Here is a 23993-nt window from a genome sequence, read left to right as displayed (position 1 = left end):
ATTTTGCTGCATGTATGATACTGACCCGCACAGAAACCTTGCAGAATATTTAATATGCCAGCTGCTCCAGCTCTTCGTAAACGTAGCAGCAGTTTAATACCCATGATTTCATCAATTCTTGTTTTCAATGTTCCTAGTTTATTTTTTAACGTTCCATGTTCATTTTTTTTGTTGTTGTTATTGTTGTTTATCTTCGTTGTTACATACACTTATTTCTGTGCTACCTGTGTATGTGAAACTACACATTTTACTATATTTTCAATACATTTAACTACTTTAGCTGCAACATTGCGCTGTTTAAATGTAGAATATTTTACATCAATTTTGATCATTATATATATATATATATATATATATATATATATATATGTGTGTGTGTGTGTGTATAAAAGAAGTAACCCCCCCCCGAAAGTCGGGTCTAGCTACGCCCCTGTGAGCTGGAACCAGGGCCCGATTTAGAAATTTTAGGACTGTAAGCACAAGAAACCTGTGGGGGCTCTCTTAACATGCAGAACCAAAGAACGTGCTCAATCCCATACCCTTTCGTCATTGCTGAGGTTCCCATCCCCCAAGAAAAATGGGAGTACCATCCAAAAAAAAAAACTAACAGCCCGTGCTTTTCCAGATTACACATAAATCAGGACCTGACTGGAATCTAATAAAACGACTAGATGGGCGGTATTTGTCGTAAGTTGAACTACTATCAGTAGTTACGAAACGTTCCGGTATTGACGAAGATTTTGAAAAATAATTAAACATAGGTCTGCGTGTGTTTTTTGTGTAATATTTCGACAAATTGAAGAAATAAGAGCTCGAACTTAAAATGTAACATTAATTTGATCCCTTTTTACACTTTTTTTTTTTGGTTTTTGTTGATAATTAGCCTTTGTTTAGCCTGTCTGTGTTGGTTGTTTTCTTCATAAATAATAATAATAGTAAAACAAAAAAGTAAATATTCAGAAACACTTAAACCGTAAACGCGGGCTACTTTGGCTCTTAAGTCCTTCTTTGGCCCAAATTGAGAAAAAAAACACCGTTCTCTGCAAAAATTCAGGAAGCAATTTTTAAAGATATTTTGACAATTTCCGTTACAGAGCAGCCTCAAGGACTCAGTAACGTATACCAAGCAGTTTGATCGCTCTTCACACGAAGCAACACTACTGGTTTTGTGTTCCTTGTGCTAAGATGTGCCTTCATAACCTCTCAGACTTTTACATGTAGAAGCAGTTCTTTGTCAGCAAGGAGTTTGTTATGTACCTTTCTATGAACGTTATTCAATACTCTATGTAGCACATAGTTGTACTTCTAATTTCTGTTAAGGTTTTTACTTAAAAATTTCACAATAACAACATATCTCCAAACCTAAAAACTACGACCTACTTCTGCCGAGCATAAAAACTTGGAAAAAAAAAATCCATCAGAGAGAATTGGAAAAGAAAAGAAAATCTAAAAGTAAAACTCTAAACAGGGAAAACAAAAGAAAAACCCAGAAATTCTCAGCAACGAATTAAAAGAGTAATTTACGGATTCAAATTATCATGGCTCAGTTACATTGCTTTTATTATGAAAGATGGAGAGGAATTAAAAGTTGCAGGAGGTTTAGAAAAAGATTTACTCAGTTGCATCTACTTAGAAATTTTATTAAATTTGTTGGAAAGTTTACAGAATTTTATTATTGTAGAATGGAATGAGCTCAAGTGTTCATGTGAGAGAAGAAGGAGCTAATGTTGAGAGCAATGGGACGCACCAAAAAGTTTTGAAAGTGTCCGAAAATTTATGGTCCTTTGTTTTACGATTGGTGATTGGTCTTAATAAAACTATTCAACTTCCAAAAGTGATTAAAAGATGACTGTTCTCCGTCGGTAATTTCTGAGACAATAACCAGGTATGCACATACATTTTTTAAAAAAAATTAATTTTCCTTAAAAAAATGTATGTAAAAATGTATGTAAAATGTATTTTTCTATCAAATAAATAGTTTTTAGTTTGAACATACGTCTTTTTCTTTGCTCTAGTTACTTCTACAATATTTTAAATAAGGAAAATCACTTTGGGCCAAAGTAACCCAAACGTAAGGGTAACATTGGTCCAAATAAAAAACAATTAAAACGGGTAATATTACTTCGAAACAAAGTGATCAGTATTCAAAATTAAATTAAGAGAACTCGAGACGTGTAAAAAAGGTTTCCACTGCTTGGAAATATGAATAGTTACAAAGTTATTGTTTGAGAAATGATGAGAAAAGTTTCATAATTTGGGCCAAAGTAGCCCGCGTTTGCAGTACGTTATATTTTTTTTTGTTTGTTTGTTATTAGATTAAATTAAATGAATAATCAGATAAATAAATAAATAAATCTGAGTTTCTAAGTAGTTGAATATTGAAAACCTAAACTGGAATCGAAAACTTGTGTCTCAGTTAGAACACAAGTTAAAATATTTTAGAAAAGAGGTTCTTCCATAAGAAAAGTGAAAGATATTTTAACTCATTCTCACATCGAAATGTACAATGGGCACTATTTCAGGAATTCTCTGGGAATAGTAGAACTTTACTTTTTTCCACAATCCGACAAGATTTAGAGCCTTATTATTTTATAGCACAACAACAAGAAAAAACCTCTGCTATATGAAATATATTTTTTAACATCTCAAGCAAATTCTTTTTCACAAACCATACGTATCGAGGATGAAAAAAAAACGAAATTACTTATAAATCCTCTCGTATTAACAATGAAACTTGAGAAAAGAAATGCAGATATATTTTGCTCCGAAGACTTTCCTAATCCCTTTAAGAAGGAAGCTAAATCATAAATCAGAAGAAATAAAGAATTGCCTCAGAAATGAACAGCGCCATTTCTTTTTCGTTTCGCGTATTTGGTGGAACATTTTTATTATCCCCTGCGTCTTGTATTGAAGATATTGATCTTGTCACTTGAGAATGAGTAGACCTCATTTTCGCAATGTTCCCTCTATATGTCTATTCTAAAAGAATTTTCAGTTGGAATTTCAGGAACAAATATTTTATATTGTCACTCTGTCGAATGGGCTATTTATTTCGGTATTTTTTCAAGAAGATTTGAATTATGTTTCTTTTTGAAGCAATGCCACTTAATTAGCGTTGACAAAAGTTTGCATACGAGAAACTTAATTAGTTTGTAAAAAGTATCAAAAAGAGTATATTGTGTGAGAGTAATTGTTGAAAACTTTTCCTCGAATAGTTGATGGAACTAAAAAGAGAAACCTGCTCTTAAAAAGAGAAATTTCTCCAAAACTCATGCTGCAGTGTTATTTCTCCATTGAATTAAAAGAACAAAGAAATAAATAATTGAGGACATACAGTGAACTCTCACTTATACACCGCCTCGTTTATGCGCCTTTTTCATTTATACGACGATTTTCAAAAGTCCCAGCTCTTTCTATAGGAAAATAATGATAATTATCATTCGCTTATGCACCGCTCTAAAATTGATTATTTCGTTTATGCGCCGATTTTTTTTTCACTAGATAACAAAAAAAAAAAAAATTGATTAAAATTTACCATTATTATTATAGTTTTTTTTAAGAATAACAATTTTACGGAATGAATAATCTTTTCTACACATGGAATGGAAACTATTTCCGGACATTCCCTGTGACCTTTGCTGTTTCTTGAACTTTTTCACAGCATTCATTTTGAGTGTCTCTCCCACCATGAATAGAGGCAAAACCCGTTCGATTGCTTGGGCCCGGGGGAAGAGAGGGTGAGGGTAGGTCATGTCTTTTCTTTGTGGGAGGGGGAGGGGCTGTCTCAAATATAGTGGGGAGGGGAAGGTAGCTGTGCGTGCAAGTGTCCCCGACTTTTTACACGCACAAAGCTTTCTCTCTTCCTTTCTTTGCTGTTTTGACTAGCTGTTTAGTTATCAAACTTCTAGTGCATCATTTGAGATTTGTCTGTTAGCGCAATGGCCAAACGGACAAAATTGAGCCTGTCTTTTAAAGTCAGTGCGATAAAGAAGTATGAAGAAAACCCATCAATGACTAAAAAAGCTTTAGCCGAGTATTTCAATATTCCGGAATCAACATTAAAAGGAATTTTGAAAAAAAAGGATGAAATTCTAGCAGCTGAACGAGAATGCGGAGGTCAATCTTCAAAGAGAAGCCGAATTCAAGGAGGAAAGTTCCAAGAACTAGAAAGTGTTTTGCTGCAATGGTTTAAGGAAACCCGTGCTTCTAACATTCCAGTTAACATTGAGCTGCTACGACAGAAAGCTGTTCACCTCTCAGAGACTTTGAAAATTGAAAATTTTTCGGCTTCACATGGTTGGGTAGAAAAATTTAAGATCCGCCATGGATTAGAAATTCGTACCTTATCCGGAGAAAGTGCAAGTGTTGACGAGAAAACTGTAGAGCAGTGGAAAGAAGACTTATCATCATTAATCAACGGATACAAGCCTAAAGACATTTTTAATTGTGACGAAACTGGTCTGTTTTATAAGATGATGCCTAAAAAAACATTAGCATATAAGGGGGAACCATGTCATGGTGGTAAAAATAGCAAAGATAGAGTAACTGTTTTGCTATGTTGCAATGCAGATGGATCGGAAAAACGTACCCCTTTAATCATTGGGAAACCAAAAAAACCTCGCTGTTTTAAAAATATAAAACGGCTTCCGTGTGAGTATTTCAACAATAGATCAGCGTGGATGACGGCGAAGATTTTTCTTGACTTTCTTCACGAATTTAATAAGAAAATGGAAAAAGAAAAAAGAAAAGTTCTCCTCTTTATGGATCAATGCCCTGCTCACCCGCGAGATCTACCTGTTTTTGATCATATAAAAGTAGTATTTTTGCCTGCTAACTGCACGAGCAAGCTACAACCATTGGATTTGGGCATAATACGGTGCGTGAAAGTGCATTATAAGAAAACTTTGATTCGTCGATACCTTGCTGAGTTAGAATCAGGCAATTCAGCTGCAGGAGATGTAAAAATTTCAATTCTTGATGCAATGAATATGGTATGCGCTGCTTGGAGAAGTATCAGTCATAATACCATAAGGAATTGCTTTAAAAAGGCTGGATTTCTATTTTCTAATGAACTTGAATGTTCTGACCAAATTAACGAAAATGAAGAGGATTTGGGAACAGATTTTGATGATGAAAAATGGCAAATTGTATCTGATGGACTCGTTGGTTTCAATGAATTTGTTGACGTCGATAACAATTTAATTACAACAGAATTGAGAGATATTGAAGTCATCGCTGAAGAAATGGCTAATGGTGAAGGCGATGGAGATTTAGATGACGACAATGAAGATGATGAAGCAAAAGTGCCTCCGAATCACCTAAAAGCATTGGAAGCCTTGGATATTGTTCGGGACTATTTGCAATATAATTCAGCTTCGGACACTCCCTTTTCACATTTGTATGAACTTGAAAAATATGTTTCTGACATTCATCAGCAAAAACAAAAACAGACATCCATTATGGATTTCTTTGAGAGGAAATAAATAGTTATTAGGTATGTTACACTTTCTTCCCATTTATTATAGTTACTACTCTCTCTCTCTCTATTTTTGCTCTCTCCTTATTACTATCAAGTTATTTTCTTCAGAAGCATTCTTATGCTTGATCTCACTTGCACATATTGTGTTTTAGAACTTTTAATTGACTTTTCACTTATGCGCCTCTCTCACTTATGCGCCTTTTTCTATTGGTCCCCTGGACCGGCGTATAAACGAGAGTTCACTGTACATCTATTTCAACATTTCAAAAGATATCATACAATGGTGTCGTTTCCGAAATTTTAAAAGTATTTTTTTCTGAAAGATCATGCTTAAAAACATTGCATGTAACCGTTTTGTAAATAATTTGGCAAAGTTTAATATTTTCTAACAATTATTTCAAACGGTGCTATCTCTTTCTTTACGCTTCTGCACATGACATCAGCACATGAACCATTAGCACAGAACGCACCATATAAATCGCATCTTTATCACGTGTACTGACAACGATATGGTTGATAGCTAGCGTAGAGCGCAATATTTAATTCGCTTCTTGATTATCATAACATGGAAACGCGGTAGACAGCAAACCTAAGCATTCAGCGTGCCAGTGGAAATGCACTAAAGTACATCATTTGTGACGTCATAAGGACCAATCCTTATTTTCAAAATCGACATTTTAAAAAATTAATTAAAAAGGAAGCGTTGAGAAAATGAAAGTTTTTTTCTCGCTCCATGTTATTTTTTTTGCTTATTCTACCATTTCAGTGACTAAAAGTAGTACTTTTGACTGAAGGAAACAACCCCATCGTCAAAAACTTTAACTTGAATAATTCATGGAACTAAAAAGGGAAACCTGCTCCTAAAAAGCGGTATTTCTACTAAACTCATGCTTCAGTGTTATTTCTCCATACAATTAAAAGAACGAAGAAAAAAATATTGGGGATCTTAATACACTTCAAAAGATATACAATTGAAGAAATTGGTGTAAGAAAGATACAACCTTACTTTTTTCAGGTTTTATGTTTTACACTAAAATATACGTATAAAGACAAATAATATCTTTCTTTCGGAAAAAGAACGAGGCATCTCCAACCAATAAAGAAAATGATCTGAGAACGATACAACTCCTGATTAACTTAATATTTTTCAACCCTTCGTTATATGGCGCCTCATTATATCACTTATACGAATATATCGTGCTTTTCCTCTAGTCTTCCGAAAAATCAAGAGTAACTAAGACTTTGCACTAAATTTGAAATCATTTAGTGATAAAAATCCAGTTTCTCTTACGAAGTTCTTTACCTCCCCCCTATAGTCAATAAATAAAACCGAGATGAAGTGCATTCTTCTGAATTCGCAGTATCTTAGTTTATAATTGCTTGAAATCTAACTACACACACACACACACACACACACAAAAGTATTTTTTTTATTAACAAAATCAATGTTAAGAATTTTCATTTGTTACTTTTAATTACAATTTTTCCCAACAACAAGGACAAACTATTTTCATTGTAGATGTACATTTCCGTTTGCTGATAGATATCAAGTTCAATCCTTAATTTTAATGACCTCGTTACATCGCGTTTTCGGATAACTCACACTATAGCCAATAAATAAAACCGAGATGAAGTGCATTCTTCTGAATTCGCAGTATCTTAGTTTATAATTGTTTGAAATCTAACTACATTAAAAAAAAAAGTATTTTTTTATTAACGAAAGCAATGTTAAGAATTTTCATTTGTTACTTTTAATTACAATTTTTCCCTACAACAAGGACAAACTATATTCATTGCAGATGCATATTTCAGTTTGCTGATGCATATCAAGTTCAATCCTTAATTTTAATGATCTCGGTTACATCGCGTTTTCGGATAACTCACACTTTTTCGTTTCCTCCGGACAATACAGAGATGCTACTGTATTTCAAAACAAAGGTTTTGCATCGCAAGACTCGTATTTTCTTATCGTAACCAATTATTATTTGGATTATTATAAAAAATTCAAAATGTAGTTGGATTAGTATGCCCATTAGGAGCAAGAGAAGGATCCAGTTCTGGAAATCTCCAGGAAACGGGACTTCCATAAAGGTATCTAGAAACGCTATATTTTCTTCTTATGTAACGCTATCAGTTTTCCTAAGAATCTCTATTGTTACTAGAAAAGTTCTTGGAATACTCGAGACTTTCAAGTAGTACTGCAGGTTTTTTTTTTTACATAAAGTGTACATAACAATTAATAAGATATTGGTAACATTATATTTTATTAAACTGTCATTGAAATTGGTTTCATAGCAGTAATCGCCGTTTGAAAAGAATAGTGACACTACTCAAAAAAGCAACTTTTTCAGGAGATCATTTTTAAATTGTTGCAATTTGTAATTTATTGTTGTTTTATGCATAACAATTCCGAATTTTATTGAAATGCTCCTTTCAAATGGTTAGTACTAGACTTTTTGTGTATTTCATGCAGTTTTTGTGCAAGCCTTTCAGGGTTCCTAAAAATTTTAATCAAGTTTAGGCCAAATTAAGTTTGAATCAAAGTTGCCTTCTACCAGCAACTTTGCTATCTACGACTTGTGCTTTTATTCCATATAAAAAAATATATTTTAAAAAATTATCATCAATTAAAAATCTTATTTTTGGTATTTTTTGAGCTGTGTCACTATTCTTTTCAAACGATGCAAGGGCGGATCTAGAATTTTTTTTTAAGGGCGGAGCGATTGATTTTTATTACTGACCCTTTACTACGGATCTTGGTTTACGAATCTAACTTGGATGTAAAGGGTAATATGTCCACTGTTTTCAAAATTGGGATTTAGGCACCACCAGGGATAATGCTCTATGATTTGAATTAATGAATTTTCATTCAATAAGACCTTAAACGACAATCCAGCAATACAAACGACAATCCAGCACAGACGAATACCTTCAAAATAATCTCCTGGCTAACTTTGTTTTCTGACTTAGTACCCTTTACCTCCTGGGTACAAAAATATTGATAATAAATGTTTAGAGTTTCAATTCCAAAACATTTCTGGGGGAGAAGCGCAAAACCCCAAACCTCCCCCCCCCCTAACAAAGTCAAAACTTGCATAAAATTTGCGTTTTTTTGAACTTCAGTATTGAAAAATTACCTGTGGAGAGACCCTTAAGGGAGGAGCAATCGCTCCCATCGCCCATCCCTTACATCCACCCCCGGAAGCAAATGATATCACAATAGTAAATGAAAAAAAATCTTTAAAAGTGATTTCTGTAAACTTTTTTTTTTGTGATTCTTGACATTTTTTCAAATGTAGAGCTGTCCCATTTTTGCACCAAGTTCTTCAATTTTACTTTTCTCAACACTATCCTGATGTTGACAAAATAAAACTAACTGATGGATGTTCGTTGAAAATGTTATTTTTCTCTCTACAAACATTGCCGAAAGGTCTTATACGTAGCTAATAGATTGCTATATTACAGCTAGTAAGTTTGTATCTATGGTCGAAACTAAGTTTTTCATTTCCAAAAGATTGTAATTATCTTGAACTACTTTCCAAACTACTTAGAAATATTTTTGTCTGAAACTTGGCTCAAAGTTTACTTTAAATCATTGAAATTCACAGCACTTATAAAAGTCGTCTAATTAGCGTAAAATTCTACGTCATATGTTTTACTAGAAATTTAATTAGGACGCCGAAGAATTTCCGAAACTTTTAATTAGAAATTTTTAATCTTAAATACGGGAAGGAAAATCGGTTCGTGCAATCAATACAGCGTTTTGTGCTGAAATCACTCTCTTCCGCCATGTCATCAACAGCTGCAATTATTTTCTGCAAGTTTAATTTCAAGGACCTTCATTGAAAATACACCTTCGATTTTCACAGCGTGGGGCGGTCATTAAAGCGTTCTTAATTAGGAATCCAAGGAATGGTGAAATGTTTAAGCAATAAAAAAGAATGTTTAAAAGGATAGGGAAAAAATTGACAGGTTGACGCTCACGCTCGCTGATATTTATTGCAATAGGTAAGGGAAAGGGTGAATATTAGGGTGGTTCAAAAAAAAAAAAAAAAAACCTCTTTTTCAGCTAGAGTCAAGGACATCCCCTATTTTTTACACTTACTAACAGTATTATGCTGTAAAAGTTTCAGCTTCTTACTCAAATTTTAAGAGGGTGCTCAATGACCCCTTAATTTAACATTAGCCATAGCATACAAAATGCCACAATCACCAATTTAGAAACATTTAATTTTCAAAGCTGTTTTTGAAAATAATTATCTTATATGCAATGTATATGCATATTACTAGTGTATATTATAACATGTAGCATTGTTTTTTCAGTTCAAAGTATTTTTTAACCCCCTCCCCATAGGTATGAAGTTTGGGGGAGGGGGTTAAGCACCCTCTTTCAGTTGAAATAAGAAGTTAAAATTCTTCCAGGGTAATACTATCCACAAGTCTAAAAATATTGAGGTGCGTCCCGTTATCTAGGAGAAACTTTTATTTACACGTATTTTTGAACCACCCTAGTGAACATGTGAAAAAATTTTAACTTTCGAATTTTTCCAAAAATATTATCAATTTCTCAGAATAAGAATGCCCTCATAGTGTAATACTTTTTTCTTTGTGTTTTGAGTTTTCTTTTGAGATTTAAAAATATATATATACGTCTCTACTTTATAGTATTTTTAAAAAATGCCTTTCATTGTTCACATGTACCACTATAGTGGGGGGGGGGGAGACACATAATCAAGCATGGGATACATATGAGCCCGAATAAAAATTGCAGGACAAGTATCATATTTAAACGAACAACTCTTAAATTTTAAACTTTACGTATACCAATTACATTGAAGGATTTGTAACTTATGCTTTGTCAGTTTAAATTCTGCAGTAACTGTATCATTGAGAAAGTATTTTTTCTCAAATATCTAACTCTGCTCACTGTCAAATTTTAAAGTTTCGTTGCATGTTCTGAAAACTGGATAAGCACGTAAAAAAACTTACAAGACTGTGTAGTACAAAGAATATATTATTACTAGCTGCGTCCCCCGGCTTTGCACAGTCTACCTCGAAAATAAAAGTTATGTCAAGTGACGTGTGTTCAACACTCAGGCTTGAACAATATATATATATATATATATATATATATATATATATATATATATATATATATATATATACTTGTTTATATTCGAGAAATAAAAATGACTACAGATCTTTCTCGTCTCAGTGTGATTTTCTTTACGAAATAAATTTTCATAAAAGCACTGTTGCGAAAAAATGAGATGAAGCACTGAATAATAATTTGAATGGAGGAAAAACTTCGTAAAATAGGGCTTTTATGGCGAAATCTTAGTATCATAATTAATATAGTTTTTAATTGATATCTCCGCTAATTATTATCGGAGGATTATGTTAAATAGCCAAACACAAAGGCGGGAAGATTACGAATTCATCGATACCTGGTTCGATGTCGTTGGAGAGAAGAAACTTGGACATACATACATATTTACATACATAGGTACATACGATCAGTTTTTAATAGTATAAGATGTAAAGATTATTTTTCTATGCAGAGTGTCCGAAAAATCATTGCCTGATTTTAAAAAGTGATTTGCACCACAGTACTTCACAAGTTAAAATTTTTTTTATAACATCGTAATAAAAAAAAAAAAAAAAAACTAGAAGTAACTTACCGACTTATTGTGGCCGCTGCGTCGGCACGGTAAGAAAAACAAACGTCAGGTGAAGTGGTTAATCATTTTATCAAGCAGAAATGTGCACCTTATGTTGCTCAAACCACATCCTAAGCGGTACTCAAGTTCATCTCATGTCCACAATCGGTGCACCCATTGAACTCTGATATTGCTTTCTGAAAATTTTATGGATTAATTGTTGATGAATGTTTAATAATTACATTTGTTCAGTAAGTTACCGGCCTATAGCCAGGGCTAAGGCAGAAATACATGAAATACACCGCCAGCTCAGTCACTCGTCTGGTCATTGCTAATTATGTATTAGCTACCAGTTTGTTTGGCACTCTTGGCTTCCTTAAGAGGTTTCCTACCTCCAGCTCAGTCACTCCTATGCCGGGCTGATGAGTGCTAATAAGCACGAAACTGCAATCCTCGGCTGGAATTGACTGAGCTGGCGGTGTATTTCATGAATTACATTTGTGTTTAATGTGCAAATGACTAATTAATAAAATAAGAATAAAATCTTGTAATTTCATTTCTTTCTATACTGCCATTAGCTTTCTATACTGCTGTGGGAAGGTAAATGGCAGTATTTTTAATTTTTCTTTTTCTTTCTTTTATGGATTTTCGCTATCTATTGTACTTTAGCTTTTCTGTACGAGGCTGCTTATTTGGTTTCCGCAGAAAATAAAGCCAAAAGGGAAAAAAAATCAAATTTCAACATTTCCGTATTGTTCCTATGAAATCTAAAGCGCGTTTCTTCAAATATCTCGAAAATTCATTTCTACAATTACTGCCCTGTACGTTTCCAAGGTAGTATAGGGGAAATATTATTTAAAAAGCTTTAACTATTTAAAAATTACTTATGTAAGTATAACTTTGCATAAATAATTTTGCCATTCCACGGAAAATGGTTATTTTGTCTTGCACGTAACGTCCCATATTTGACATTAAAAATTATACTTTAATACATTAATGAACAATTTTTTTTTTCTGCTTAACAAATTACAAACTTTTGTGTGATTTCTTGAGAAAAAAATTCGTCATTACCCTTTTAAATATGATTACTCTTTAATGAAATATATGAACCGTCATGTTCGGGACAAAGGGTTGACTTTTACGTGGAATGGCTCAATTAAAGAAATAATTTATTATGTGGTTTAAGACATGTCTAATCATAAATATGTAAAAATAAGATCTTGCAAATAATTAACTCGAAAGTGCAATGTTTCTTGATAAAAAAATGGTAAAATTAAAATCATGCATTCTTAAGCAAAACTTGTTAACATAGAAATTATTTTGTATAATCTACAAAATAATCACAAGCCCTATACACATTACATACCTTAAAAACCAAAAGATCAATTAATACTTTGTTTAAAACAAAAATAAAGTTACACATCATGTAATAATTCACCTAATGTTTCACCGAGAATACAAATTAGAGGAGTACGCTTTAAGAAAATTCTTTCGTTTTCACTGCAGACATTACTTAACCTGATTTAATATGTTCAGGACTAATTAGGTTTCCACTCCTATTTATTTCTTATTTCTGAGTACACAAATCCAAATAATGAAAAAAGTTCTTTTAACGCACTTCAATAAACATTTTGTTGTAAAAATTAATGTTGATTGATTATTCACCATTCATACAGAGACACTTCTTTTATTACATTGGGGGATAAAAAAGTTCCTTGAAAGTCGAAAAAAACTCGACATTGAATTTTACTATAAGTGCACAGAGTTACACACATTGCTCAAAAAAAAAAAAAAAAAAAAAAAAAAAAAAAAAAAAAATCACGCTTGCTTATTGTTCTCACTTGACCGTCTTTGGTGTCCGTGCCTTTTTCAGCTTGGACCAGGGGCCTCTGCAGCACCACCGCCCAACGTCCTCTGCAGGCGCGGCTGCTCCAGTCCTGAGCACTGTCCACCGGATTCTGCTTCTCCTGGTCGGTGGTGTCACCTGTACACGCGTAACCGTTCAAGAAAAACGGCAGGCTTGGGGGGACAGGAGCCGTTTTGAGAAGCAATAACCGCAATGAGTTGGGTCTTGTCTCAACTCGTGATTGCGAAACACATAATTCAAATGCAAAATTTCAGAATTAAAATTTTTTTTTTGGTTTTAAAATTTGATGAATTTTTTTCCTTGCTCTGACTGTATTTTGGCAGCATATACAGCATTTGCAAAAAGTGTGCGGGTGTTGGAATCGTTTTATGCCTACACTGTAAGTGTTCCTCGACTTCTTCAGTTATTTTCTCCTTTGTCAGCGAAAAATTCTGCACAGAGTTAAGATTTATAACACTACGGACTGCATCAGTGAAACCATGATGTATCTTAAAAAATAAAAGAAAAAGAAAGAATAAAAACAACAAACAATTTGCTTATTTTAGTGCAATTTTAGATAAATTCAGTTGGTCTGCCTTGTACAGTCATGTACCTCATAAGAAAAGATGCATTGATTAGAAATGTTGGGTTCATTAAAAAAAAACTATTTGGAAAACTTGCATTACACTGAGCAAAAGAAAAATAAACATATAAATAAATGAATAAATAAAAAATTTCAAAGTTTATTAATCAGTGATTTATCTCTCCAAAATTTTGCTGGTCACTTTGTATAAATTAGATTTTTTCAACAATGTGTAAAATTCATGAAAACAATTCAAAAGCTTCAGGAAATCCCTTAAAAATGAAACACAATTATCGGTCAAATTATTATTTATTCAGATATCAAAGTATTTAAATGTTTGAAATTCATATAATCGGAAAGACAACTTTAAGTAAAATACATTAACTTTTTTTTCTGATCACTTTAAGCAAATAATAAAACTTAGAAGTTTAAGAAAGTGCCAGCATCTTTGCTTCATATTTATGTAGTATCTTTAGTTTATCTTCCAAAAGAAACAAAACTTTGCATGATTTGTAATTGAGTTGAGAAAATAATAGTTTATAGGAAATATGACGCACAATTGCAGGTGATCATCATGTTTCCAATATTTCCTTAATCAAAATTAACGTCCACAGCTAGTATCAGAGCTCGTGGTAATGATAAAAAATTTCTAAATTTAATAATTCTTCAAATTAACTCTCTAATTTCTCTTCTTTTTAAATAAATATTTTTTTTTACAATGGGGTAATTTTTAAAAGTATTTTTTTCTGAAAGAACATGCTTAAAAACATAGGATCTGACCATTTTTTAAATACTTTGTTTAAGCTTAATATTAAGAAAAAAAAAACTTTAACCGGTGCGCTTTCATTGTTTACGCTTCTGCCGATGACATCACAAATGATGAAATGCCATTCAGTGTTGCCATTCACTGAGCAAAATATTTAATTCGCATCTTTACTCATGTGTATTGTCAACGATATGGTTTATAGCAAGCGTAGAGCGCAATATCTGTTTTGTCGACAACCTGGCGACAAATTTTGGCGATTTTTTTTCTTTTTCTAAATCTGGTGTCAATTTGGCCATTGTTGGTGGTATTTAGAGAGTTAACAATTGAATCACATTAAAATTGCCAATAATGGGGAAATAACATTAAATTGGAGTAAAAGGAAGTCATGTGATGCACACATCAGATCGCTTTTTTTTTTTCAATCTAAGAAAGTTTCCCGTAAACGAATAGGAAATCTAATATTAAGGAGAAGCAGTGAAAGAAAGTTTACCTCAGACCAACTTTCCTGATTTTGTTTATTTACCGATTCATTTTTAGTACCCAAGTTCAGTTGAAAGTGAGAGGAAGAAAGGTTATTTCTCTGAAATATTGCTGATGCGGTAAATGATAGTTTAGATAGTGAAAAGAAAGAAAACATAAAAAAGGGTTGTTAGTTGAATCGGTGTCTAGAAGTTGGCCATACAAAAAACATTTCATTTCTGAGCGATCCTTTTACGAGTAACTAAAATATGATGCTACCAACTGCGGTTATACCGTAATGGGGTTGGTATTAGGATTAAGTTTAAAAGTGAAAGAACATTTCCGCTGGAATTTCAGCCTCAAAATGGGACGCATTTACTTTTTGATCTTTATAGTAAATTTTTAATATTTTAACGGTTCTTCTTGCAGATTCTTTTCAGTCAATAGTTTGGTCGACGCAATATTAAGAACACGGATTTTCGTAATTTGTTTATAAATAGGGCGTCATATTGGTTTTTCTCTACTTGCAGACCTAGTGCATTTCCCCAAGAGAATTTTGATGTCATGTGGCACCTTTATCGGCGGATAGCCACTACCACGAGAACTTTGGTGCCCAGTTTCCACATCAGAGGGAAGCACCTGAACTCTCACTTTGTGAGACTGCACTAGGAATTCAACTTTGTCAAGAGTATTCAAAGTCAAACAAATTCTCAAGGAATATTTTAAGTACCGCATTTTCATACGATATGAACGTGTTCAATTTTCTGCATCTTGAAATTCACTGACTGGAGCCAAATTTGAACCTGCGCCTTTTGGCGCAAGAAGCCTACGCCTCCCTACGACACCACTTTGCTAGTGGATATTTGTAGTAGGTGTTAAAAAGAATCAAGTTTACATGTATATTTACAATATACGTGACTTAAAAAAGCATATTTGAAAGCAAAATTCGAACTTGACTTTGAGAATTTTACGAAAACTTACACAACGAATGCCAACAGAACATTTACTTCATCAAAAAAAGGTCAAAAAAAATTTTTTTTTCTAAAAAAAATTCGCAAATTTTGCTGAGCATTAGGTTCTTAATGAGTTAAAATTAATAATAACATTATGCGACATAAAATTAGTAAAGTACGTAATTTAAAATTCTACTTAATACTTATCAAAAGTTATAAGAGATTACATATGAATAATCTTCTTAGCGAGTAGAGGGCAAAAAATAGATAAAAGTCAATTTATTTTAAAATGTTTTTGTTGCCAACAATCCATAAAATCAAAAGAATATGCTTGGCGGTTTATTGGAGTGGTATGATACGAGAATGGTCGACTTTCGACTCTGGTTTCTCTTCTTGAAAAATTCCCTTAGTGCGTCATTGGGAATTGCCCTTGAAAGTTACATTTCTCATTCTTTAAATTTTATTTCTTTACTTGAAAATATCCCGTCAAGGTATTACGGGTGAAAATTGCTTCTACATTTGAACGAAACGATTGCCTGTTTGGTGATATTTTGATAGTTGAAATTTCAACTCCAGTGGATGAACTTTCAACTCCAGTAGATAGCGTTCATCCTTGACAACTTTTCCGTTTCTTCACTCTCCTAAAATTACAGTCTTAGTAGTAAAACAGTTAAGTTAGCGGTTCCAGTTCAGCCTTGTCAAAGTAAAGCAGTTCCCTGCATTGCCAAACATTGCCAAACATTGCCAAACATTGCCAAAAAATATTATCAAATTATCATGCCGTGGCGCGAGTTTCTTTGTTGAAGACGTGAGGAGCGTTACTCGATCATTGGCTGTTATACATATGATTATTTTTTACATTAAATAAAGCTAAATAGACGATAAGACAACAAATATCAAATGCGCACTTAATTCTACACAACGCACAGCAACTGCCTCAAAAAAAAAAAAAAAAAAAAGTAAAAAAATTAATTTGAATTTTGACATCTTGAATTCAAATTATGTTTTTCGCAATCACTAGTGTGTGTGTATGTAGGCGTGTGTGTTTATGTGTGTGTATGGGGTATGTGTGTTTGTATGTAGGGGGGTATGTGTATGTGTGTAGGCATGTGTGTTTGTGTCTGTGTGCAGGTATGACTGTGTGGGTAGTTGTGTGTAAGGGGAGTGGGGGAATGGTGTATGTGTGTGTAGGCATATATGTTTGTGTCTGTGTGCAGGCATGAGTGTGTGGGTAGTTGTGTGTGTATGTGTTTGTGTATGTGTGTGTACGTGTTTGTGTGTGTGTGTGTGTGTGTGTACGTGCGTGTATGTATGTATGTATGCGTGTAAGTGTAGGATATTGACGCAACCTGGAGATGGTTTTCGCTACAGGAACAGCATCGTGAGGAGCCGGTCGACGGTGATGCTGCAGAGGGTGCTGGTGGGAAAATAAAATGATAGCATATCAAAACAGTCAAATGAAAGCAATAAGCAATCGTGATTGCTCAAAAATAAATAAATAAATAAATAAAAGTAAAAAATAAAAATAAAAAATATATAAAAAAAGGGGGGGGGAGAAGAAGAAAAATAAGAAAAAAAAAATAACAATCCGGAAACTTAGAACGAAGAAAAATTTACCTTAATTTCAGAATCAAGGCTAAAATTTTCTGTTAAGGAATGTGGAAATGTTTTATGAGAGACAAATTCCAAAATCCTCTGAAATAACTCAAAAAGTAGCACTTGAAAACAAGTGACAAGATCAATACCTTCTCAGGAGGTTTACAAAGTATAAAACTAAGTTTCAGAGAAATAGAGGAAAAATGAAGCTCTCATTCTCGCAAAGCCTTCTTTCTTTCTGTTGATTTATGATTTGCTGGTTTTTAGGAAGGATTATATATTTCTGGGGAAGAACACGTTAAAGGCTTTTCCTGAAGTTTTATCGCAGGGATTCGAAGAAGTTGGCCAAATAATCCCCATTAACCCTTACAACTATCTTTTTTTTTTCTGAAAATTGTTTTCATCAAAAGTAAAGTATACTTCCAGTAGTTTGTAAACAATTTTTCATCTGGAAAATGTTTTCTTTCTTATCGAATCCAAGTTGTAACGGTAATTCAAATAAATATTGTATTTCTTGAAGCAATTTACAGATTTTGGTGCCATGATGTGTCTACAGAGCAGAGGTGCGACATCGATGGCAAAACATCGATGTTTCAAAACATCGATGTTAGAAATTAAAACATCGATGGTACAATGTAAAAAATCTCGGAAAACTCTCTGAATATACAAAAAATTTTTCCGTAATACACAGATTCGTACGCCCTCCGCAGTTTTCTGCTATAATCAAAAAGCTTTCCCGTTTAGCAAGAAAGTAAGAGTCGACGCATGCGCAGCTCACACGGCAATTTTATAGTCCAGCAAGCAGCAAATTCAAACTGAAACTTTCGAAAGCACGCAATGAAAACAAGTGCTGACTCATGTATGCGAAGTAACACTCATCAAGGGGATTAGTAGAAGTTTTGTTCCTCGCATGAATTCACTGAAGATAATTTTAAAGTCTTATATTTTCTTGCTTATGTATCGTCATGAGATTGAATTTGAAGCTATGTTACTTATTTTTAAGTACGAATTGCAAATTCTCGACGCATGCTCGCGGAAGAAATACAAACTGAAATTAAAAACAAAATAACTGCCGAGAGGACGCCATGTAAATTCATTGCGTCGCATAACTTGTGTAGGTAATTTACTTTTTTCTTGGATACTTTTCTTCTTTCTACCAAATGGGTAATTTTTGTTGGCAGAATTTTATTCTGTCATAAAAATCACCTTTTTGGTGACCAAAGCCTGCAAAAGACCACCACCGACGAATAGGTAAGTCGCTTTGCAACTCTATTACTTTAAAGAGATTTAGTTCATATAAATCTCGTTAAAAAAAACTATTTTCTTCAGTATCATTTTTTCGTTGTGAACTATTGCAATTTGAAAATATTTTACATTACATAGAACACATATTTAAAGTGCAAGTGTGTCTAGTTTTATTCCGTAAAATTTATGAATTGAAGATTGTAAAAAACTTTAAATAAGTGTTATTGTGTACTTTGTTTTTATGTGTCAATCTCGGTTAATATTTGGCTGAACATTTATGTATCAAGCATTATGACTCAAATGTTATAATATACAAATTGTCAGGTTTGATAGTTCGTCTTTAAGGTTGCATGTTTTCATTCTCTTGTAAACAGTGTAGCTAGATTGTATGAAGTAAAAAAAAAACTATCTCTTGTAATTAGGAACATTGTGCTTCAGTATTATCTAAATGACGATATCTCTTTAAATATTTGCATTAGCGAAACGCTTTAAATTAGTTAAATGTGTATTAATTTCTTTAACAAATAGATACATATATGTATTTAAAAGTGTCTTCATTTTTATGGTGGGGGGGGGGGATTCTCGTATATATGAAATGGAATAATCATGTAATAGAGTTCAATGTTTTAATAAATAAAATATATAATGCATTTTGCACACACTGTAAAAATAAAATCAGTAACCTATTTTGAATAAGTATTTATATTTGTGATGAGCTGGAAAAGGGCAAGAACAGAAGAATCAACCCGAATGGTTCCAGCAGGGGGACTTGGTGTCATATTTAAATTCATCAATTTCTCTGTTGGTACTTTTCGGTACACTTTGTTCGTCAGAGAAATTGACTTGAGGTGAACGAATTCCGGAACGCGAAGGGTAGGTAAGTCCTGTCAAATTTTATCCGTAGATAAAAGCTATCAAGTTTGATACAAGATATGTTTTTAAGTTCTGCATTAAAAATACAATATGTTGATAGTTTTGTCTTGAAAATATTGAGAGAAAAACTGAAGTTTAAGATTGTTTAACAAACAATCCCCACTTTTCAGAAGGTACCCCCACTCCAATTCCCCGACGATTTTGTGATTAGGAATGAAACTACTAGATTATTTCACAATTTTTCAAAAATTTATAACTGTGCATATGTTATGCTGTTAACCATGCTATTTGTCATTAGAAATTCAAAAAAAAAAAAAAAAAAAAAAAAAAATCCACGAATGATTCTAAAATTGCTTGTATTATTGCTCTTAGATATGAAAGAATTGAAACTGATATGGTATGCAATACTATAATAAAGAATTATATTTTAGAAAAAATCACGGAAAAAGGATTCCGAAATTCTCGGAAACGTTTTTGAAAATTGTTTGGAGAATTCCGAAATACTCGGAAACGTTTTTGAAACTTTCATGAACCACAGCTGCACAGAATACTCAGAAACTTTTCTGGAAATTACGGAACGAGGATTCCGAAATACTCAGAAATGTTTCTGAAAATTACAGATAGAGGATTCCGAAATACTCAGACACGTTTCTGGACATTACAGAAAGAGGATTCCGAAATACTCAGAAACGTTTCTGAAAATTACAGAAAGAGGATTCCGAAATACTCAGACACGTTTCTGGACATTACAGAAAGAGGATTCCGAAATACTCAGAAACGTTTTTGAAACTTTCATGAACCACAGCTGCACGATATACTCAGAAACGTTTCCGGATTTTTTTTACAGTGTATTGATACATCGACCCAAAAACATCGATGTTTCCAAACATCGATGTTTTAAAACATCGATCTTTTTATCAATGTATAACATCCATTTTTGAATATACTACACTAATTTAAGCAATACTCAATACAAAAGAATACGTACCCAACGAATATATTGAAATTACTGAACCTCAAATCATGAATATAATTTAATAAGAATAATTTCGCAACATCTTGGTATTATAGTAGGACAAAAATCGATAATATAAGACAAACACTGATTAATACAAACTACTTATAGTAATAAGGAAATATTTTCAAACTGAATGAAACTAAAAGTAAACTTACATCAAAAAAGAATCTCAGAAAAAATGTATCATATCACGTACCGTCACTTGAATAATGGGAAAAAGTTGTGTCATTTATTTTAAAAATACAAAATTAATTCTAGCAATTATTTTTAAGAGCAAGAAATACTGTTCAGCTCCAACAAGTTGAGCTATGGCCTTGAACAAGTCCATTCCAAGGGAGAGCAATCAGTAAGAAGGAGTAAGGGGCATTGTTAGGTGTGTTGTGCAGCCATTGCAATCCTTTTATTTGCGAGAAATTCCTGTACCGCTTGCTAAAAATTAGGTATAGTAATATTGCTCGCCAAATGGGCTATACACTGCCAACTAAATCCGCAAATTCTCAAACCGTTTTTTCTCACCCCTATTTCAAGTAATGGAATTGTTGAATCAATCGGGCAGTGGAGCTCAACTTGCCAGAGGTGGACAGTAGAGGTGTTGTACTCTTAATTTATAATTAAACACAAATTGCAAGTAATAGAGGAACGACTTGTTGGGGGAAGTCGATAAGTAACCCCGAATATTGGTGTTGACAGTTTGGAGAAAAATAAGTTTGTTTACTTTGTCCCCCAGAAGCGCAGCATTTCTCTTTTCGCAGACTATCCCATCAGTCAGAGAAACATCTCTTTCCGATGGAACAGAAGTTGCCATCACTATCAAATACTTTAAAAATTCAGAGCTTTTAAAAGTTGCTTTAAAGTTATAATTTTCACCGTATTAACGTATAGGATTTTCCTTTAGTTCTGGCACCAGACTACCAGTGTCAGGTTCTTCCAATAGCTTTGACCTCTTCCTCACTCTCTATTTATTCTTCTACTATCTTGTAGTGATCTTCCAAAAAATCATCCTCTACACAGAAAAATTGATCTTATAAAAGGGGTGCATAAATTTTTTTTTGGCAACTCCAGAAGTAAACAAAAATACCTAGCGAGAAAATTAGGGCAACTTTTATGATAGTTTTCAATTAAAATGCAAAACCATCAATATCGAAAAAACATCGAAACCAAAACGTCGATGGTCCAAAAACATCGGAAGTAAAACATCGATGTTAAAAATATCGATGTTTTAACAAAAACATCGATGTTTCCAAAACATCGACATCGATGTCGCACGCCTACTACAGAGTTCTTGAAAAAAAAAAAAAAAAAAAAAAAACCTTTAAAATACCCTCTATTCTTTCATCAATGCACTTTCAAAGAATTTTTTAGCGTGCATTTTAAAAATGCACACATTGTTTTAAGATTCAGTAAGTACATATTTCCTGGAAATTGGGAAACTGTTTTATTTTATTTTTTCTCATCGAATACATGGTGTAATGGCAATTCAGATACATATTGGATTTCGTGAAGTAATTCACAGGCTCTGGAAAGATGGTGCAAGTCTATATATATATATATATATATATATATATATATATATATATATATATATATATATATATATATATTTAAAAAAAATATTTGTTTTTAAATTTTTTTTTAATGATTCAAGTCATTCATGGATTAAAGATATAGATTAAGAATTCTGAACAGTAAACACTGGCTGCCAAAACCACAAAAAATGGTAGCCACTACTGCATTTTTAGTAGACATTTTTTTTAAAGTAAAAAAGTAAATCGTCGCCACAGAGTAACAGTAGGATATCTTATTCTTATTCCTGGGATTAAAAATCTTATTATTGCTCTGAGGCGACGATATACGTAGCGCAAAAAGTAAAAAACCTTTTCACCATTAGTAACATAAGCAACAAATTAAAAGATTATGATACTCTACAAAAGCAACAAACTTAATTTCAGAAAATCCGATTGTTTGAGGAACTTATTTATTCATTTATTCATGCTTGAACAAGAAGTTCTGTCTAGAACTAGACGAGCCTACTTTCCCTTATACCCATACTACTTTCTAGTACCTGATCAATATTCTGAAAAATAGCTAAAATCGCAAATTTTTTCAAACATATTTTTTAAATACTTTAAGCTGATTTCTAGGAATAAAATATTCCTCACTCATCTAAAAAAAATTAAATGCGTAAAAAAAAAAAAAAATAAAAAATAAAAAAAAATAAATAAAAATTAAAAAAAAAAAATAAAGTAGCAGCACCTTTTAAACAAAGCAGCTAATACACTTTTTTCCATTAAAAAAATCTTTAACAGCTTTCAAAACGAAAAAATAATAATTAAAATTAAAATAAATACATCATATCAAAAAAAAAAAAAAAAATCGTTTCTTTTTCCCCTGTTGCCAAAAACATTTTTTAAAATGAATTAATGCACTTACTTAAAAAAAGAAAAAAAAAAAAAAAAAAAAAAAAAAAAAAAAAAAAAAAAAAAACAATAAAATGTCAACGTAAAGAAATCATTTTTTTTTGTCAAAAAAAAATCGTCTGCGCATATCTTTATGTAGAAACATAAATGACTTCGAGTTTATTCGCCGATAGCTGAATACCTAAATTTAAACTTTAGCGTGAAAATAAAAACAAGTCATATCAACAATAAGTATTTCACAGTTAAAACCATAACTGCGGAGTCGGAGTCAATCTCATTTTGAGATAAAGGAGTCAGAGTCGAATATCCAAGAATCGGAGTTAGTCATTTGTCCTCCGTGTATAAATTTTTGCCAAAGCTACGAAGTCAGAGTGGAAGTCGGGGAGTCGGAGTCCGATTAATTATCGGGCACAGGAGTCGAGTCGGAGTACGGTGCCCCTAAATTCTAAGAGTCGGAGTCTGGAGTTTGGCGTCAAGAGCTGTTTCCAACAAAATTTGTTAGAAGTAAATCCGCCTTCAAGTACGGAATTTACATTGACTTTCAGTTTCCCCGTAGGCGCTAATGTTAAGGGATTTGAACTGTTCAAAATTGAACGGAAAATTGTTCAAATCAAAAAGATATTTCATATATACGTTTTTCATCAAAAACTTTTTCCTACAACGTTTGTTTGACGCAAATTCGCCTCACAGTTCGGAATTGCCTTGAATTTCCCCGTAGGCGCTAATGTTAAGTTTTTTTGAACTGTTCAAAATTGAACAAAAAATAGCTCAGATCAAAAATTGAAATATGGGAATGAGGTGTCCTCGCCGAGATCTTTCGAACAAAAAAAAGTTTGTTCGAATCGGACTATTCATTCAAAAGTTATTAGGCGGGGGGACAGACAGACAGACCGACAGACAGACCGACAGACAGACAGACCGACAGACATTTTTCCCCATCTCAATACCCTACTTTCCAATTTTTTATTTTTCTATATTTATTTAATTATTTTATTTAATTTTGACTTTTTTTTGTTTTTCGCGATATTTTTAAGCTGCATTAAACCTTCTTTCATGCTTTTTTCTTCTTTTTCTGACTTTTACTGGGAAAGTAGGCTA

The 23993-nt window shown here is 32.8% G+C and overlaps 1 protein-coding gene across 1 annotated transcript; it reads left to right on the top strand.

Moving 5' to 3' along the window:
- Positions 1-4727: 4727 nt before the first annotated feature.
- Positions 4728-5483, top strand: LOC129222981 (tigger transposable element-derived protein 6-like). Its single transcript, XM_054857544.1, has one exon. It carries the CDS (start codon positions 4728-4730, stop codon positions 5481-5483), a length of 756 nt encoding a protein of 251 aa, XP_054713519.1.
- The last annotated feature ends 18510 nt before the right edge of the window (positions 5484-23993 follow it).

Source organism: Uloborus diversus, chromosome 5 (genome assembly GCF_026930045.1).
Source record: "Uloborus diversus isolate 005 chromosome 5, Udiv.v.3.1, whole genome shotgun sequence".
Lineage (NCBI taxonomy): Eukaryota > Metazoa > Arthropoda > Arachnida > Araneae > Uloboridae > Uloborus > Uloborus diversus.
This window is presented reverse-complemented; position numbering and strand designations above follow the sequence as displayed.